Source organism: Typopeltis vanoorti, chromosome 18, assembly GCF_054136105.1.
Source record: "Typopeltis vanoorti isolate ZY-2024b chromosome 18, IOZ_Tvanoo_1.0, whole genome shotgun sequence".
Taxonomy (NCBI): Eukaryota; Metazoa; Arthropoda; class Arachnida; order Uropygi; family Thelyphonidae; genus Typopeltis; species Typopeltis vanoorti.
Window position 1 is genome coordinate 49,052,695 of NC_143566.1, and position 21,210 is coordinate 49,073,904.

General features: G+C 37.0%; 1 protein-coding gene across 1 annotated transcript in view; it reads left to right on the forward strand.

Annotated features, from left to right (window-relative positions):
• LOC150096648 (15-hydroxyprostaglandin dehydrogenase [NAD(+)]-like) overlaps positions 1-16,333 on the forward strand; it is a 66,439-nt gene extending 50,106 nt beyond the window's left edge. Inside the window, exons 2-8 of the mRNA XM_090408486.1 lie at positions 4,397-4,503; positions 6,636-6,759; positions 8,895-9,001; positions 11,033-11,129; positions 13,589-13,665; positions 15,560-15,702; positions 16,058-16,333. Coding sequence (XP_090264612.1) covers positions 4,411-4,503; positions 6,636-6,759; positions 8,895-9,001; positions 11,033-11,129; positions 13,589-13,665; positions 15,560-15,702; positions 16,058-16,154 — 738 coding nt within the window. The 5' untranslated portion in view covers positions 4,397-4,410 and the 3' untranslated portion in view covers positions 16,155-16,333. The remainder of the gene's footprint in view (positions 1-4,396; positions 4,504-6,635; positions 6,760-8,894; positions 9,002-11,032; positions 11,130-13,588; positions 13,666-15,559; positions 15,703-16,057) is intronic.
• Positions 16,334-21,210: the final 4,877 nt, after the last annotated feature.

Genomic DNA, 21,210 nt, shown 5'->3' on the forward strand with positions numbered 1-21,210 from the left:
AGTCTTCCCACGACTTTTGTTTAGCTCGTTTTACAAAGTGTTTCGCTTTCTTACATTTGTCTCTGTATTCTCTACGAGCACAAGCTGACTTATTTGCTAGGAACTTTTGATATGCTTTCTTCTTTTCCTTCACTGCCTCTTTAACTTCCTGTGTCCACCATGGAGTTCTAATTTTTTTATCCTTGCAGACAACTTCACCACATGCCTCTCTAGGTGAATCAATCGGGGCTTTCTTCAAGGCTTGCCACTGAATCTCCAAGGTTTCATTGCTATTCTCAAACTCTTTCATTTTTTTCCAATAACCTTTGTGTTTTTCAGTCTACAGTTCACATCTCAGAGCTGCGCAACTGTTATTCGCTTTAAAACTTTCTTACATGTTATTCTTTTCAATATGAAATTCAATTTTATCCTACTCAAGACTATATAGTGATCACTTCCAATTTCAAATCCTCTGTACACTCTGGTGTCCTGCCACCAGGGAGAAAACATCACTATCAACAATAACATAGTCAATGAAACTTTTCTTATTCCTTGCGGGTCACCTGTACTTGCAATACGTGCAGGCGCAAACTTGACTTGTTTGTCTGTTTGCTTACTCGGTAAATGAAGTAAAACCAGGTTTAAAATAGCTTGGTATTTTTAACATTTATTATACCTAAGGTAAAATACTTTCTACACACACACCACACACACACACACAAACACACACACACACACACACACACACACACACACACACACATATATATATATATATATATATATATAATTAATCTGATATAAAGGCCGCAAGCCCTATAATCACGTGTCATGTGTGGTAAGAGTTAAAGAAGAAAGGAGGAATAAAGGAGGAATATCTTCAAATTTTATTTGAACAGCTGAGGATTTTAATCTTTAGGGAAGGCATAGTGGGGAAGACATCCAAAGAACTGAAGAAGATGGAATGAAAGAGACAGAAAAGTTGGTTTATGAGTTTACAAATGGACTGTAAATAGAGTGGTGGTTAGCAGTGTAATGATTTTGCAAAGGAATGGAGGAAAAATAGTGGCCATTCCAGCAGAGTACTCTCGATGAAAGTATCTCTAGGGGGGGCGCAGAAGGTAGAAACTGAACGTCTCTGAGAGAGGGACTGAAGAAGGTCAGTGAGAGAGGGATCATTAATAGGCCAGATTGCCCTCTTCTGGATAGAATCGAGCAATCTTATAGAGGATTTTGTGTGTCATGCCACTTCAAATATGAGAGAGTTACTTAACGATCTGTAATGTTTTAGCAATAATTTGGGATTTGCATAGAGTTAGCAGCTGTGAAAGGGTGAAGTAGTGTCTTCTGAGAAAACGTACACCAAGATTTCTGGCTGCTGGAGAAGTTATAAGAGAAATGTGTTTGTGTCAGTCCAAGAACACGAACCTGATCGTGTTTGGCTATCACAGTATTACTTAAGGTAAGGGAAGGATGCAATCTCTTTCTTTCAAGACACCAGAGAGGACTGATTTTGGTAGCATTGAAGTTCACAAGGATGTCCTTGCCTCACTGGGATATAACTAGGTGATCGGAGTTCAGGCCTCTGATCGCAGTGCATCTCGATGTTTCTAATACTTCAGCACTACAAGGTTCATCAAAGGAAAGGAGGAATTGAGCATTCCGTCATCAGCAAAGCTATGGATAGGATCGAACGTCTGTGAGAGCAGGTTATTTATATACAAAAGGAAGAGGAGGAGGTGAAAGAAGGGAATTCTCTGGGATACTTCTGCATTGATGGAGAAATCTGAGAAGAGGAAACCGTCCAGCATGATAATTAGTTAGCAACTAGTTGAAGATTTGGAAGTCAGGCCATAGGTTGGCAGTTTGCTGAGTATACCCCTGTGTCAAACCTGATCAAATGCCTTTGAAATGTCGAAGGCAACAATTTGAGTTTTCTACTTTTTTCCATGTCTTGAGTTCAGACGTGGGTGGTGAAAGCAAGAAGACCAGCTGTAGATGACGAGTGTGCGGAATCAGTACTGCTGGTCACTAATTAGTTGGTAGGTCTCTAGGTTGCTCAAGAGTTGGTTGATGATGACCCTCTCCACAATTTTAGAGAGGAGTGACAGCGATTGCACGGTAGTTCGATGGACTTTTATCACGTTTCTTTGGTAGGCCTGTGTATGGACCAGTTTCCTTGTTGTAGGAGAGATGCCAGTTGAACAGGATAGATTGAATTGGCGATACCGGATAAGTGTCAGTTCTGGGTCACAATTTTTAACACAGTAGGTGGGATACCGTAATGACCAGTGGCTTGTTTGTGTTCAGGTTACTAAGGATTGTTTAGATTTCTTTATGAGTAATATCTGTTCTTGGTAGAGTGGAGGGAACTTTGCCCAGGTGATTAATGCAAGAATCGGAAGAGAAGAGTGATGCCAGTAAATTAGCCTTGTCTTTAGGTTAAGTAACTGCAGTACCATCCGGATGTAGAGTGGTAAAAACGTAGGTGGGCAAACGTTACGCCCAATGGCCTTCGCAAGCGGATTAGAAGGATTAACTACCATTTGGGAATGTTGGGAGTTTGCAGCATTTGGCCCATTTTTCTGATTCTAATGTTCTGATTTGATTTTAGTGATGATTCTTTTACAGCATTCGAGAGCTGCAGCATAGGCAAAGTGAGCAGCTGGCGTTTTGGTATCGAACCATTCATAGTATGCAGAGGTTTTTTCTTTTACTGCGTTGGCACATTTTTAGAACAAAGGCTTGAATGGTTGTTGAGAATTTGGAGAGCAATAAGGGATTTAAGCCTTCATTTATGTGAGGATGATTTCTGTTATTCGGTCTGAGCAGGTCTTTCGATCAAAGGAACTGAAGAAGTGGTCGGACGGTGGGAAGGAGGAATAGAAGTGACAGAAGTCGTCCCATTTGTCGACTAAAGGAAGCGAGACTGAGAACTGGCAAAAGAGACTTGTATGAGGTTGTGATTTGAGTTACCAAGAGGGAAACTGAAACCACAGTACACTTCGAAGTGGAGCTTGTTAGAGGTGAAGTGTTGCAAATTGGAGGGAATTGTCAGATATTATGGCAGGAAGATTGATGATTTTTGATAGATCATTGCTAATGGCAAACACCTCGTTATCCCTGTCTGGATGATCGGTGAAACTGGACAAGAGAAGCTAATATGAGTTGTGGACGCTTAATTACCCAAGCAGGATGACCTTACTATTGGAATATTTCGGCAGTAGAAAGATGAGCTTAAAGAGTGATAATTGAAAAGGTTCGAGTAGTTAACGAAATTTGTGGATCGATAGAGAGAGACAGAGAGAGAGCATATGGATACAGCAGGTGGTCTGGTAGGGAAATTTTGAACCAAAGAAGATCAAACAGTGGGGATGCGTGGTTTTGCAATCTCTCGTATAGTGTGTCAGTTCTGATTAATGCACAAGCGTTGCCCTTGTGGCGGAAAGAATTGTGTAATGTGTACTTTGGGCAGTTGCGATGGACAGTCCTAATTGTGGTTACAAGTTGCGGTTTTGATAAGAATAATAATTCTCGTTTAGATGACTGTAGGTGGTGGAGCACATCGTTTAAATTGCTGCTTAGGTGAAGAGGATTGTGAACCTGTTTTATAGGAAAGAATGTTGTTGGTCATTTGAGGGTTTTTATTGTTTTTTATGACTTAACTTTTGTTTTGTGTTCCGCATTAAATCGCAATTCCTTGGGTTGTGATCCATTGTATGTGATGAAAAAGAGGTAAAAAGGAAGTGGGTCATGCATTGAAAGGTGACAGACTCGCAATCAAACCTCCCACACAGAGGAAATTCGGTCTCTTGTTCATACGTGGCATTGACAGCCACTTCCCTGCAGTCACTGTCTTTGTTCCTCCTCCAGTTGCAAAATACATGGTTGTAGGATTTGATGCTAGCTTATCGGGAAACCTCTGGATTCGGTACAAACTTGTGTGGTTCCGCGCGGTAGGGTATGGGACCCCTACAGCGCGATTTGTTTGCTATTGAGACTATCACCCTTGCTGAATGTGGGAAGAGGGAGGAGGAAACAAAAATCGGAACACTTGTTCTAGAGACCAAATATGGCCGCAGTCACTTGAGTTCTCTATTTGTGAGGAAAAGATTCGAGTATAATGTTTTCTTTTTATAAAGAGGCATTGCATAAAGAAAAATTGAACAGACAACACACCAAAGAACGTTGTATTGGTACTTGAAAAACTGGACTTACAGAAAAAAATAACGATTGCCAAGAATGAAAACAAGCAGCTCTAATAATGCTTGTCACGAAAGAAAAAAAGCAAGCAAGCACGCAGGCACGCACACACACACATGCAAAGATGTACATACCATACATTGGCTGTCCCATCATTCAGAAAAGGTACATTTAATATAGAACTGAATGTTCTAAGTAATTCTACTATTTTCAGAACTGCACAGCACAATGGAGCTCGAAGGAAAAGTAGCCATCGTCACAGGAGGTGCTAACGGGATCGGGAAAGCAATATGCGAGGCTCTTGCCAGTCACGGTTGCAAGGTAAGTACACAAACTAACATGTAGAATTGTTTAAGAAACTGTAGTAAAGCAACTGCATATTTAGGTATTTTTAAAGTTAATATGCTAACAATAATGCTAAATATATCCATGCTGAAATAGAAGACATTTTGTTTCAAACGAAGATAGCTCGAAATCAAAATAGTTCAACTTTTTTTGCTGACAGATTATAGGGTTATGTTTATTTCCTTATTCACTAGTGGCAGACACTATGTATTATGCAGGATTTAAGTTAAGAAAATGTAATGACCATTATACTATTATATTGAGCATGTTCAGTTGCAGAGATATCTTATTGATTCCATCACCCTAGGATAATGCGTTATCATAAATTACACGGATGGACAGGAATCGCAAGGTATATTTAGTGCCGCTAGTGATAAGAGCATTAAGAAGTATTATAGAGCATTTAATGTTATAGCGCATTACAGTATTATCCCTTTTAAAAATATCTGACCCATAACCTTCAATTATTTCTTTTGTAATCAAAACCAAAACAAACACAAAATACTCCAGAAGACGAAGTGTTCGCTACTAGTTTGAATACAAACGAAACATTTTATATCCAAATCCTCACTTGGTCATATCCTCCGTACTCTGGCTCAACGATCATTGCGGAAGGGATTTTAACTTGTATCAGGCAATTTTTTGATGATGGTTAACAGTGCAAATGCAATCGATGTGGAGATTCCTGTAATGATGAATGATGAGACCTCTCCTCACAGGCAGTCAACTGTGAATATTCGGAATCGAATTTAAGGAAAGAGCGAAATCAGTTTAAGTAATAAAAGATGCTCTAAAAAGGTCATGCATGATATGCTGCTATGAAACGAATATACACTCGGTGACCAAAATATGCAGGCATTATCCTAATAAATAGAAACTACCAGAAACACAGGAGTGACGATAATAATGCAGCAATTCTTCGGCAGTAGAATGCCTCTTCGAGGCATTCTACTGCCGATTTGAATAAGCAAGCAGCTTATTCAAATCGGCAGTAGAATGCCTCGAAGTAACACTCAAGTGCAATCGTAATTAATAAATCCCGTGGTCTTAGTAACGTCTAAGACCATAGTGGGAGAGCTTATTATCACCATAGAAGCAATTAGGTTCCGAGAGTATCATGTTCCGTAAAGGCGTGTGATTTGCTGTCAGTTTTTCTGTTTGCTGTGATAAGGAATTTATCGAACAGGGTTGCCCATTAGGGTAAAAGTGCATCTTTAAAATAGGACAAGATTTTCAGTTAAAATATAAACAGGGTTTTGTAAATCACACATGATAATTGAGGCTGAATCTGCTAAGGTTGGAACTGAGTTCTTCTACAAATATGTTTGAAGAGAATTTGGAATTTTAAAGGTTGTACACAAGACCTAGTAATCTTCAACCATCCTAGTAGTAAATAAAATGTTATTATATTAAATATTCTTATAAATGTACCCGATTTCGTCATCTTAAAAGCAAATCTCATCTCATTTGGTTTAGTCGAACCACATTAAGATGTTAGGTGGTACGACCAAACAACTTAGTTTTATCATAAGCATAAATCATGTCAAGACAGAGCCGATTATTTCAACCTGCCTAGGTGTGCCAATTGGAGATTTTTAGACAGGTAGCAGATTTGCCTATTTTAGGGGACGAAAAACAGAAGTTTCTGGAAGAAAATACTTGATTCATCCATACAGCATCAGCGAACTGTTAGTTGAAAATAACTTGTAAATATTTTTCGCCTAATAGATGATATTCGAACCCAGACCTCCAATCATAGAATACCACCGATACAAAACGAGCTACGGAGGCTTTTTGTAAAGACAATGGTAAATTCAAAGTGAAAGAAACCACTTGACTTCAACAAAATGATAGCCATCCTCTTTACTGAAGAATGACTAACTTGTATCAATATAATCTGAACTGTAAATTCACAACGTGAGAGAGAATTTTGAAAAAAATAAAACATAAATTAAATAAAGGTATAAAATCACCTTCGGTTTTGAAATTATAGGTTAGCAAGTTATTTTTCTTTTTCATAGAAACAAAATAAATATACGATTTGTTAAGGAATATTACATCCCATATAGTTTCTTATATAATCTAATAAATATTCGATGTTAATTTAGGTGTGTATAGCAGACGTGGTCGTGGAGAAAGGTCAGTCCACTACCGCCGAGATCAATGAAAAACACGGAAAAGGAAATGCAATGTTCGTGAAATGCGATGTCACCTCTGACGAGGAATTCGAAGGTAAATATGCATTAGCTACCTTGTATTCCGGCGTACAAGTTGACCTGGATATAAGTCGATATTGGAATTTTTTGAGTTTATTTGAGTTTTAATAGTATACTCGTCGTTTAAGTCGACTCGAAAAATTTCTTTAAAAATAAAAATTATGACAGTTTTTAAATAAAATTTTTATACAGGCGTCAACCACTAGGATCATAACTGCCTTTTTAGTCCTTCCATTCTTTGTTTTAGCAAAAGATATAAAATACTTAGTTGACAAAAGAAATTTCATTTTGTATTGACCAGTTGATTAACAGTGAATTCAAGTGCAATGGCTCCTTTTAAAAGAATGAAATATGACGCGAGTTTTAAGTACAAAGTGATTAAATTTGCAAAAGAAAATGCTAACTGTATTGCTGCACCTCAGTTCGGAGTAAAGTTCGCGATTGGAGAAAAAATGAAACTGTAATAATGAAAATGCCAAAAAATAAGTGCGCATTACGGAAAGGAATTTGTAAGCCCTATTCTTGAAAATAATGTTGCCGTTTGGGTTCGAGAAAATCGCCAAAATGGGCTCATTACAACGAGAAATAATATTCATTTATTTGCTTTGAAGAGGGGCAAAGCAAATAAAACGGACAGCGAAAACTTCAAAGCTAACCTGAGTTGGTGAAGCCGGTTTATGGAAAGGAAAAATTTAGTGCTTCGACTAAAAACGAAAATCGCACAGAAGCTGCCAAAGGATTTGGATGATAAGTTATTAAGTTTTCAAAGATTTATAATTGCTAAAAGAAAGCAAAAAAATTACTTATTGTCTCAAATCGGAAATATGGATGAAACTCCAGTTATGCTTGACATGATCGGGAATAGAACAGTAGAATTGAAAGGAAGTAAAACTATTTCTTTAAAAACAACTGGACATGAAAAAAGCCGTTTCGCAGTTTTACTTGCTTGTATGGCTGATGGTTCTAAATTAAAACGGATGATAATTTTTAAAATAAAAACAATGCCAAAGATCAAAATTCCAAGAAAGGTTTTTGTCCATGTTCATGAGAATGGTTGGATGGACGAAGCAGGAGTTAAGCTGTGGGTAAAAAAATGTTTGGAATACACGACAAGGTGCATTAAAAAATCCAAACAGTCTTTTAGTGTGGAACATGTTCAAACCCCATTTAACGGAGAGCACAAAATCCTTATTAAGATTATTAATAATACCAATATGGCAGTGATTCCAAGTGGGTTAACCTCACTAGCTCAACCGTTGGATGTTTGTATAAACGAGCCATTTAAAGACAGTTTACGAAAACAGTGGAATGCGAGGATGCAAGAAGTAGAGAAAAGTTACGCAAAAGGAGGTCAAATGCGACATGCGTCTTTGGTAACTATGTGTGAGTGGGTAGCGAAAGCATGGGATGAAATAAAACCAGATGCAGTAATAAAATCTTTAAAAAAATGTGTTATATCTAGCAAATTAGATGGTTCGGAAGATGACTTTGTTTACGATGATGACGAAATTGATGGTAAATCTGATAGAGAAGTCGAATACAATTTATATGACGATATACCGGAAGAAATTACAGAACCAGAGTACAATGAACTTTTCAGACATTCAGACAGTGAAAATTAAATTTTAATTATGTAGTTATCTACCTATTTTCTTTTGTAAATAAATAATTACATAACATGTAAATAATTTTTTCTGTAAATAAATTTGATATAAGTTCAAATATTTGTACTTATTTACCTTTTTTGTATATTGCTAATAAATTAAAGAGAGTGTGATACGTACTAGTTTTTACTTGGAAAGCAATCAATTTTTGACCGGGCGTATAAGTCGACCTAAAAAATTTAGTACTTTTTTTCAATGCTGAAAAGTCGACTTATATGCTGGAATATACGGTGTTTCATTTTTTTTTAATAAATACGAAATTGGTAATACATTAATTTCTTAATCGGTAGAGCAATTCGGGATGAGAAATAAGATATATAATGGAAACACTGAAATTTTGTTTACGTCAAATCTTTCCAACAATAAAAGAGTAGCTTTGGAATTATTTTAATACCATCAATAATATACATATATATATCTGCTGTCATAATGGAATCAAGCATAGAGATAATTATTTATTCGTTTTTTTTTTCTTTTTCACTTGAAGGTGTGTTTCAGGAGGTGATTACAAAGATGGGCCGAGTGGACATTCTCGCTAACAACGCTGGAACATGTTCAGAAAAGAACTGGCAAACGATGGTGGATGTTAATCTGGTAAGTAATGTTTGATGTTGCTTCCAACCACGAAAGGTTGATTTGTAAACTTTATAGTACATTCGTACTGTGAGCAAGTTACGGATTTTTATTGTTTTTTTTTTATATTTTTTACATTCATTTTTTACATAGAACTTTTCATTTCACTTCACGCCTCCAATAAACTGGGCAATAGTCTCACACGGCAGATGAAATTCATCTTCCGCCTAAAGACAATCGCAAGCATCAATCTGCACAGCAGGATTCGAACCCACAGCCCGTCGGTTGGAGAGTGCATTCACTAAGCACTTGGCCAAACAGGGTGGCATAATACTAAATATATGAACGTTATGGAAGCACTATTGGCAGGTCTCATCTGTTATGTTTAAATGTGCTCTTAATAGAAAGTCTCTTTCACAGTTATCTGAAACAACACGTTCATGTATATAAGAGAGAAGATTGGGACTTGGATGCATAGCTACATTAATGACGGATCATCATCATTACCTAGACGCCAAATGCGATAGTAATTGACCTTGATAGAGGAATTAAACCAGTCCTAAGAGGCAGATGAGAAGGAAAGGACAGGGTGCTAAGCCTAATCGAAGATAACTATTAGGCCATATCAAATTGGAATTAAAAAATATCAACTTACATGAAATGATAACAGATTTATGGAGTGCTATCTGGGAAACACCACAGCTTAATGGAGGTAATCACGCTAATATAAAATCCACAACCATCGGATTTATTAATCCGACAACACGTGTGTTCACGAAGAAAAAGTAGATGCATGTCTACCAGTTGCTTCGTTCCCAAACGATTTAAGATATTATGGATTTCCTAATGGAGGAAAAAGTAAAACTATCGGTGCGAACTTTTAGAAGCCAACCTATAAGGACAAGCCAACTAATAGGGAGTACTTTGGGAGGTGAATTTTGTATACTTTGTACATCGGCATGGACACAGCGAAAGTTAGAAGAAATAAGCTTGATTCGCAAGTCAACTAAAGCTCAAAAGAAAATAGATCTTAAATCTGGAGATCTCAACATTATCAAAATGAGAGAGGGAGCAAAGTAATGATCTTTCTTTCAAGAAATAAACAGGACTGTTTTCCTATCAATGAAGTTCACTCGCACTCTGAGGGGATCTATTTAAGATATTGGTTAAGAAATATCTTGAAGCTTGAATCATTTGAGCACTACAAGGTTTCTAGAATGAAGAGGAATGGAGAATACTGTCGTCAGCAAAACTACGGAGAGGATTTGCATTTAGAGAGAGAGAGAAGAACCTCGATGTACAGAACAAGAAGAGCGTAGGCCAGAGGAGGGAGGCCTGGGATATTCCTACACTATGCATATTTCGGTCTGTATCTTCAGAAGCTGCAAAATACTTCTTTTCCATATCCCATCGTATCAGTTGTGGGAAGCTTTCCGATTCTTGCGATACATCATTCACTCATCTAATGTGAATGTTCGTTGATTCTGTTCAGTACTGAGGAAATCTGCCTCGAGATCTGAGATATTTTATTCCTTGGAGAATTCTGGTTTTCTTCTCTTTATATATATATATATATATATATATATATATATATATATATATATATATGATGAGCCTTTTTCTGTAACGTTTTTGTGTCAGTTTTTTTGTCAAGTCATTTGAAACGTTTTGAAACTCAGGGGCTACCTTGAGTGTGGAGTCTTCAAAATTCGAGTCATCGGAATTCAAGGAGAACCGGCCTACCAGTTAAGAACACGGGGGAGGGGGCGCCGTAGGCGTCAGGGGGCGGAGCCCCCTAGTATATATACACACACACACTTAAATAGATGCATACATATGAGTAGAAGTAATAAATAAAATTTATTATTAATACTGTGTGATGCACTTTTCGGAAAGAGAAGTCAATTTTGTTTGTTAAAAGTAGCATCCCCCTCGTATTCCCAATGTATTTAGATAGCCTTTTATTTGTTTTCCATCACCCCAAAATGGACCTCTCTTTATATGAAAGTAGAAATTCAAATTCTACCCTACAACTGTCTCTGTCATTTTCAGAATGGTGTGGTGCGTGGGACTCAGCTGGGATTGCGATTCATGGGAAAAGACCAAGGTGGACATGGTGGAAGAATTATCAATACAGCCTCCCTAACAGGTAATGATAACGAAATCTAACATTTTTCTTATGTTATTGAAATTCTTACTCAGGCAAAAATACAAGGAAACCCTATTCCTGTGAAATTCTTCAGCGAAATTTGAACATAGGTGGGATCAGCATTTTTAAGGGAAAGGACGAAATTATACCAGGATTTCCTCATATATAAAAAGGTCGTGTATTTTTTTAATGCCAATATCAGGGAATGCCGAAAGAAGGCAAAATGTCGAGAAATAAACGTAAACCTTTCATAAATGGAAATGAGATACCTTCACCCTTACAGTGCTTCATTCAGAAAGTGTTCAAAATAATCTTCGTTTGCTTGCAACACAACTGATTGAGACTTCTGATTGGTAGTCTCAGCAGCAGAAAATGTCTGGCTAGTGTCTGATGGCACTGCATGCATGTTCAAATCCTGCACTTTATGAACATTCCCCACTGGGAGTAGAGGACACCAATAATTTCAAATGACCCCACAAATCAGAACAAAGAATTTTGATCAGATGACCGAAGCTGGTGTAATTGGTCCACCTCGATCAATCCATGTTTCCGGAAACATTATATGAAGATACCTGCGCGCCTCAAGTGTGAAGTCTGGGGAAGCGCAGTAATGCATTGACTACAATTTTTTTTTGGATGGGAAGAGAAAATGTTTGTTGCCAGATTTCTCCAGACGTCAGGGTACAAATTTCTTGCAAGTCTACTTAGCACAGTCTTATTAAAATCTCTCCAAGGATTTTCCCGTACGTTCATGGTAGGTATCATTGGACAATTCTCACTAAATAACTTCATGTGGATTTTGATTGGCGCCCACTGCTTGGAAAGAAGTCAGTAGACACCCCCATAGGCAAGATGCATCGTGACATGTAACGAGTTACGCGTTTGTAGTATAATTTGGAGGAATAAGATGCTCCCAAAACTGTACAACTGTTTCCAGGTGATGTGGCTGCGAGAAGGGAACTGACAGAGTTTGAAAGAGGTGTTTTGAAAGGATGCCACGTTCGGAAAATTGTTAACCTGAGATGGCCCAATTTGTTAACAACCAGTGATAATATACTGTGATAGAAGCGCAGGGAGTCAAGTTAAACACGAATCTATGCATATAAAACATTCAGAATCGAGGCTCACAAGATGGGTTTCCATAGTAGGAAATATGCAATATGTCCGTCCCACGTTATCCGAATCAACATGCTGCGTCGTCTCTTCAGTGATAATGCCAAGATCGTGTACAGCGGTGTGGAAACTTGGAAAGATTTGTTATTGAATGACGAATCACGTTACACCTTCTACGGAGCAGATGGACAGGTATGAGTGGTGTTGCGGAAACCCGGCGAACGTCTCTTATTAGAGTGCGTAATCCCAACTATGCAATTCGGAGGTGTGGTGTAATTGTACGGGTCTGTTAGCTTGACCTCGGACTTCTGTTTGCGATGCCACGAATATTGAACTCAGAAAGGTTCTCTAAGTTATTTATGTGAACGTCAAATGAACAACGCTTCGTCTTTGAAAAGCAATAGAGAGAAACCCTTTGTCCAGCGTATACCTGTAGAATTTGCATACAAAACACCAATCGAGGACTGGTAGTTCTAAGTTTTCTGTTGTTTACTTTACTTGAGTATTCTTCAGTTTCCCATTGCAAAAAACTGGAAAAAAATGGACATTTCTGTAGTTCAGCCAGTATCGGCGTGTCTCTTCTGTTTGGAAACGCCTTGTTTCCAAATCCCGTCCAGATCACGAAGAAGCGTTATAAGTGTTTTTTCTTAAGGGTTCAAAACAGGAACACCGCCTGTTTGAACACAGCAATTAACAGGACGTAATTCGGACATACTTTAAAATAACAGCATGAAACAAACTGCAACTGTCTTGCTCACAATGAACCTGAAAGCAAGTCCAGGCGAGTCTTGCATGGGACTGTGGTTGTTTACGATCACGTGATTTATCGAGTCGTGTCTATGGCGATGTTTCGAATAAATACACCAAAGTACCTCGTTATACTGTGCGTGCACTATTGCTGCGTAGTTTGAAGAGAATGTCGTGGGAAAAGGTTATTGGCCTGTAGAAAAGGATTATCCATAATAAGTCACCCCTGAGATTAATTTGAAAATCAGGTAGGATTCATGCAAAAAACAGCGAAATAACAGTTATTAAGGAAGACTGGTTCCATATACTTGACTCATCTGGTATCATACTGGTGGAGAGTGTATTAATAAAAGTTACAAATGAAGCTTGTAAAATTTAGCTTTTTATATTGATCTAATATTTATTTTTAACACAATGCATTATTTAAAATATTTTTATATATGAATAGTTGACGCCTGTCTTGTTCTACTGGATGAGAATTCCATTTTTGTAGAACGACACTTAAGATTCATTAAATTCAGATTCCTATAACAAACCCTTCAAGAAATTTCGTACGAAAGTGAAAATGCTTACAAAGCAACGTTTTAATTTATTTTTAGGTCTGATTCCATTTCCTAAGTATGCAATCTATAGTGCAACTAAGTATGGAGTAGTTGGAGCGACCCGCAATTTCGGAGTAAGTAGTCCAATATGTAGACATTCTCAAGTGTTTATTTATTCACCAATATATCAGTAAACTGCAACCCGTATTTCGTTAGAAAAATTATCTAAATTAAATAAAGAACACACAAGTTACAGACAAAACTACTGTAGGGTTGTATGTAGTTTAAGAACTAAACACTAGGAGAGACGGTTGGATGTATTTAGCGAAGTAGAGTAGATCCAATCGTCTCTCCTAGTGTTTAGTTCTCAAACTAAGTACAACCCTACAGTAGTTTTGTCTGTAACTTGTATGTCTTTCATTTAATTTAGATAATTAAATAAAACTGACATGTAAACTTAGAATACAGATAATACTCTGTGAAAACTTGGCACTTCTTATTACCTATGGAAATTTCCAGATAATAATTATTATTATTATTACGTGACACCTCCATGGTGTCCAGGACTCATCGCGAGAGGGAACGTAATAATAATAATAATAATCTGGAAATTTCCATAGGTGATAAGAAGTTCCAAGTTTTCACAAAATATTATCTGTATTCTTAGATTGCATGTCAGTATTATTTAGTTCAAAAAATATTTAAAAATATCACTTTAAACAAAGATTTGCTTGGAATTAGAATCGATCTATGTTAAAAATCAATCTATGATGATGTAAGGTTCTAATTAAACAGCAAAAGAACACACGTAAAAATAGGACCACATATCTCTAATCAAGAAAATGATGAATTTTCTCGATTCATCATTAATGAGATGATGGAAGCAAGATGAAAATTGCGGAATTCAATAAAAATGTAATCAGTCTAAACAAAACAACCTGTAAAATGTCGTAAGCTAGATGCAGAGGTGAAGCTCTGGATAACACAAATAACGGAATTTGTGTCTAGGACTATGATCATTTTTGAAGCGAGATGTTTGACGGAACCACGATGTCGCTGACTTTGCTAGAAAAAATTTAGATTTAGGAAAGGGCATGAAGTAGGCATGTAAAATAAGAAATCAAAATTTGCGAGGGGTGAAGATTACATTAGACGTATGTGAAACCCAAGAAAAATCCAAAGTTTTTAAAGAAATGTGGAACGGATTGGCAATTTGATGGTATGAAGATGATGAAGATGTACTGTTTGAAGGATGTTCGACTATAACAATAGTAATGAGCTTGATAATAATGATACACGTTTTAAGACCAAACCTCAGATGATATTTGTTTTCACATGACATTATATTTCCCTGTTTTTTTTTTAATAAAGTACTTGTGAAATTTTGCTTCATAAGATTCGGGTGAATGTGGATTTATCGTAACATAGCAGAAAGATATGATTGTGGTGTAGTCCTCCATCCTCCTCAAATTCTAGCTGCCTATAATTTTTTTTCTCTCGAGTTAGGATTCAGAACCTGAAAAACTTTTATAAGTTTTTTTTTTCTTTTAATCTGAATTTCCAGAATTTACCTAAAGGAAAGTAGTCGAATTTTTCATCTTTTTCTCAAAACAGGTAAGTCGGTTCAGAAGAACACACGCAATTTATAAACATAACATACTGCCACATAGCTCGAATTCGGTCTGGATTCCTGAAGTGCCCTCACTATGATATCAGTGCAACTCAGAGTACGAGATCTGAGGGCACTTCATGAATCCAGACCGAAGCAAAAGCAGTCCCGAAAAATATCTTAATCACTCCCATTTGCAGGAATGACGGAAAGAAAACTTAACTAGGGAATAATAATATGTAGTTCATCCTGAATGTTTTTTTTTGGGGGGGGGCTCGTATTTTTCATACAATACTAAAGTAATCGTACGCTATTATTTAACTAAAGTGTTCTCAATATATCACTCATTAGCTGCTGTCGTCCTGCTAAATTAATAGAAAATCAACATATTTTAACTGTTTTTTTTTCTCTCTTTACAGACTGATTTTTACTTCACCAAATCAGGAGTGTCGGTGTGCGCTGTTTGTCCAGGGGCAGTAGAGACCGATATGTACCTGGAAGTGATAAAGGAGTCTAACAGTGAAGAGGCGGCATTTATAGAAAGAGAATACACAGTTATTCGGTAAGCCTTCGAGAGCTGAACAGTTTTACAGTGAGAGTGCCCTAAATGCAAAGTCTGTATTCTTACATAGAGCGTTCGATGGTGCTCAATCACCGAACGCTCAAATTATGAAATTATATTTTTCTATTTCTTGTTCTCATTATCATAAATCTTAATGGTTATTTCTTAAATAATGTTAAACAAGATAATATCTGAAACGGTGTATGTTTGCGGTACTTGTCAAGTAATTTTACACATTAAAAATGCAGCAATTCTCTTTATGAAATAGCTTGTCTTAACCAAAATAAAACAATACTAACGAGATTTGTCACACACTTCATGTGATTCTCCTATTCTAATTTATTATTTTTTCCAGTCCTTCTGATGTTGCCGAAGCCGTGCTGAAACTATTAAAGGATGGCAAAAATGGAGCCCTTCTGAAAGTGGCCAAGGACTGCGTCGAATATGTGTGAGAGACATTTCTTCTTTTCCTAATGATGAAGGATGGAAGAAGAAATTTCCTTGTCTTATTGTGTACTTTTAAAAGTAAATACGCATTGTAAGAACCACAAGACAAATTAGTATTTTCTTTAGAAGAATTAATTATTAAACATGAATCTAATATTTCTAATAAATTTAATTTTTTTCTGTATTTTGCATTGAATTCATTTACTGTATTTCTACAATACTTACGGATTATTAAGCCTAAGCCCAATAGAGTTAAATTACATACAAGACATTCACATATTTTTGAATAACGTTATTAGTGGAACATTCATAAAGGTAATAAAAATTACCTTTCACTATAATTTTGGCAAGCTACTAATCCAGTGTTATTGTGTAGATATAGTCCTGGTAAAGGTGGATAAAACGAACAGCTAACCTATTCTGCTTATGAGGCTACTGGTGTAGCGAAGTCACAAATAAATACACCATATGGAAATTAAAAATCTGTGATTAGACTACGCGATGAAATGTCAAATGCAGCTGTACAAAAGAAGAAACGAACCACGGTAAATAAATAATAATAAGAGAATATTTTAGTGACTGTCGGAGAGATGGAAGGGCTGCATGGACATGGCGTATAATGTATGGAACACGTGTTGGGTATGTAAGTATTCTGAGGTAAAGATTAGTTTGCGAAGTATATTTGCGTCTAGTTAAATATGCTCATATCGATGATGTCGATTAGAATATTATTTAAAACCCATCCATGTTACAAATCAAAAATGTTATAGTATAATAGACATTGAACTGATCAAAAAGTATGAATAGATTTTATATCAGTTCGATCGGACGTTGAATTAATCTTGTAAAGTTCCTATTTATTGGGTTTTCAGAGCGAACTATGCACTTCTTAAAACAATACATGTCTATCCCATAGTCTTTGATTCATACGATTATTCGGTAGTCTAATCTTACGACTTCACTAGAATTATTCAGAAGTCTCAGTTGTCGAGTCTGTGGAACGACAGGCTTAAAGTATCTTGATGAACACAAGTTAAAGGTAACACTGACAATTACTGATTGTCAATGGTTCCATGATTTACTGACAATTCATAACCTGCAATATTCGGTTGGCGATGACTGAAAAAATTTGGAGAAGGGTTAAATAGCATCTATGGGGACATTCAAAGTGTTTCTCTAATGGGAAGAACCATTTAGTCTCGAACCCACTGTGCGACACGAACAGATTCGGAATCAAGATGATATATACATTAACTGGACAAAAATGAGAAACTCACAAGGGTTTAAATTCGGACTCATTCGATCTGTCAATGTTTCAAACACTTTTACACTAGTAAAGTGTGCTTGAAATTCTGTATGAATTCAACGAACAATGTTCCATTTAAAACTGCGCATGCGCAACCAATTAGCAGTCACTCGCACGCATACAAGACTCATTTGACCCGCTCACGACGCACTAAAAAGTGTTTGTTATCGTAGAATGTATCAATAAACAAAAGAGGAGATACATTTTAGTTTGGAAAAGAGTGGATACCAATCAAACACGATATTCCTAAATGGCAAACTCATAAGCGCGATGGAATTCGTTACAGATTCCAAATAGATTTGTGAAATCTCTTCGGAATAGAAAATGAATCTTACTTATCCAGGTAAGAACCTGGATGCGACACGAACAGATTCGGAATCAAGATGATATATACATTAACTGGACAAAAATGAGAAACTCACAAGGGTTTAAATTCGGACTCATTCGATCTGTCAATGTTTCAAACACTTTTACACTAGTAAAGTGTGCTTGAAATTCTGTATGAATTCAACGAACAATGTTCCATTTAAAACTGCGCATGCGCAACCAATTAGCAGTCACTCGCACGCATACAAGACTCATTTGACCCGCTCACGACGCACTAAAAAGTGTTTGTTATCGTAGAATGTATCAATAAACAAAAGAGGAGATACATTTTAGTTTGGAAAAGAGTGGATACCAATCAAACACGATATTCCTAAATGGCAAACTCATAAGCGCGATGGAATTCGTTACAGATTCCAAATAGATTTGTGAAATCTCTTCGGAATAGAAAATGAATCTTACTTATCCAGGTAAGAACCTCTTTAACTCAGTCGATATAGACGAAGCTCTTTGGTCGGAAAAACCTGGGTTCGATTGCCGTTCTTGACGTGAGGAACCTCTACCTGGTCTCTTTCGACAAAAGGTGAGATAGCTGGCCTCATCCAGGGTTGGGGGTTCCACCGGAAACTGGGAGATTTTGTTTCCCCAGATTGGAACAAGAATCTGCACAAAAATATTCAGAACTGAGTCCCACAACATTAGTTTCGACGGTATGACCGCAATATGCAAGCCCCACATTACCCGAACCAACGTCTTTTTCATTTATTCATAAAGCGTGTACAGTGGGACGTGGAAGTTTAAAAGCTGTGTTATGGACCAACGAATCACGCCAGGCGTTCTACCAAGACGATGGACGGGTGTGGTAGATATCCGATGAACGTCTCTTACCAGAGTGCGTAACCCCATCTACGAAATTCAGAGGTGGTAGTGTGATGGTATTGGCCTGTTTTCTTGGTTTCGCCTTAGACCTCTGTTTGTTGTGCCACGAACACAGAATTCCCAGAGCATTCGGAACAATGCAATGCATCCTCCTTTGTGTCGTTTCTACTGAATTCATTCTACCATTGTCTTTATCAGCAAGACAATGTACAATGTCATAAAGGTGTTGATGTGACTGCGTGGTTTGGGGACATGAACGACACCAAATCATTAGACTCAGCGAGCCCTGATCTCAACCCTAGTGATCATGTGTGGGGTGAACTTGAGCATCAGGTGAGGTCAACGGACTTCCGCTCCATAACATTCCAGGACTTCATTAGAAGAATGGTACAAAATTTCCGTTGATCGCTATCGTACACTTGTGGAAATTGTGTCCCGTAGAATTGCAGCGATGAAAGGTGGTCCTGCGTTTGTTAAGTTGTCCGCCGTGACTGTCTGTTTCTTACACTATGGCGTCCGCTGACTTCTTTCCAAGCAGTGTATACCGTAAAGCGAAATCGACCAAGAGATTGCGTTTCGATTCCGCTCGGTGGCCAACGGTGTCTTCGAATGTCTTCGGGGTGCGACTTTTGCTCAGCTTATTGGAGACTTGAAGTAGCTTGAAAAAATTTCCATGCTCGGTTTTTAGAGCTGCGTTTCCGAATTATGTAAAACGTTTAAATCTTTTATGTAAATGTAAAAAAAAAAAAAAAATTTAATATAATTTAATTAAATTATTATGTTTCTAAATCGAATTTAAGTACTTCGATTATTAATTATGGTCCGTAATGTTCATTAATATTCCTACTTCTCAGTTAATCTGTGAAAGCTAAAAAACTTCTGTTGAAAACAAGAATATATGCTAATTTAAGAAGTTTGATGATAAATGCTTTGTTTTTCATTCTTCTTTAACTGAATTTAACGACCAAGTTAATTGTTAAAACGTTTTGATGCCTTTCTTAAATACTTCTAATGCGGGGAATTACAAATTTTTAATTTAAAAAATTTTTAATTTTAAAAGCATTTTTTAATTTTTTAAAAGAGTAAAATAATTTTCTGGCAAATTCATAATTTTCTTGTGATGTGTTCTGAAGAAGAATTCTTGTTGATTATAAATCTTAAATACTCAAATTTGCAGATCCCTCGATTAGGTCCTCCCCCATTAAGATACATTTCTTTTGTAGATCCTTCTTTGACTAGATTACCCTCTCGTAATCTAGTCAAAGAAGTTGCTGATGTGTTGAAATGAAAGGCAATCCTAGTCTTACTAGGATTGCCTTATCGTTTCCTCTGCTCTCTCTTTCTCTCTCTGATCTCGTCTTAGCATTCCTTCGAGCTCTTCCCTGCCTGTTCAGAAGAGTGCTGCGTCATCAGGATATCTCAGGTTGCTAACTCACTTTACACCAATCTGATTCCTGACTCAAGCTGATCAAATGCTATGCAATTAGACAAGTGGTGAACAGGTAAGAAGAAGGTACGTATCCTTAATTATCCCCCATGCTCATCCAAAATTCAGATAGTTTAATACTACAAGTATTCTTATGGTGACCTCTTCACAATCTATGAATAAACTATAATCCTAATAGTGTTTAAACGCCATTTCTCTCATTACGGTACAGCGCATTGTGTGTGTGTGTCCTTCTGGCAGATGTGTCTATTTTGCTATGTAAATCTTCTAAGGGGTGCATCATGTAGGAGTTGACTCTTTCCCAGAGAGAGTTCGCTTCTACAAAGAATGAAGCTGATTTGCATTTTTGTATATTCGAGTCTTTCTAATTAAAGAACGCGTGTTGTACCGGTTATGTAATGGAAAAATAACAAAAAAAAATTAGTAAACCGTCTGATTCCTTTTCCATTCAGTAGCGCACTAAATAAGGAGAAGATGGAACTGCTCTTTCTCCAAGTACTTGAATCTAATAGTTGAGAACAATTGCACTGTTCCGTACAACGTGGCAATAAGGAATGACTACATTTTATAAGTCTGAAATACTGGAGGACTGATTTCTTTCAAGCATCTTTACAGAGATCGGCAAACATTAAAAAAAATTGCTATTATCTACTGGACTGAGAAATAAATCACCTATATTCCCCCGTCTAGAAGACATTTTCCAGTTCACAGCGGTTGCAATACTTTAATAAAGACTATATTCTATTGATCAGACAAAAATATAAAATTATTTGAAAAACGCCGTTAATTTGAGCACAGCCTATGATTTTGAAGCTCGAAACTGTTGCGAATATCGAGTATAAATTTGTGCTACAGAATAGCACAAATTTATCTGAATTGCCTGATGCGGAACAGTTATTCATTTAATCCTATCCTATCCTAATTTACGGTCACGCGTAGACCTATATATTTTACCGTGTCGGCTTTCGGAACCGAAATCCTACGGAATAGGTTGGTTACTGCTTATTCATGGAGATGTCGGACGTCTGTAGAAGCGTGTGTTCACGGTACGGGTTTGCCTGTTCTGGGAGACGAAATACCCGAGTTTTCGAGTAAAAAATTCCCC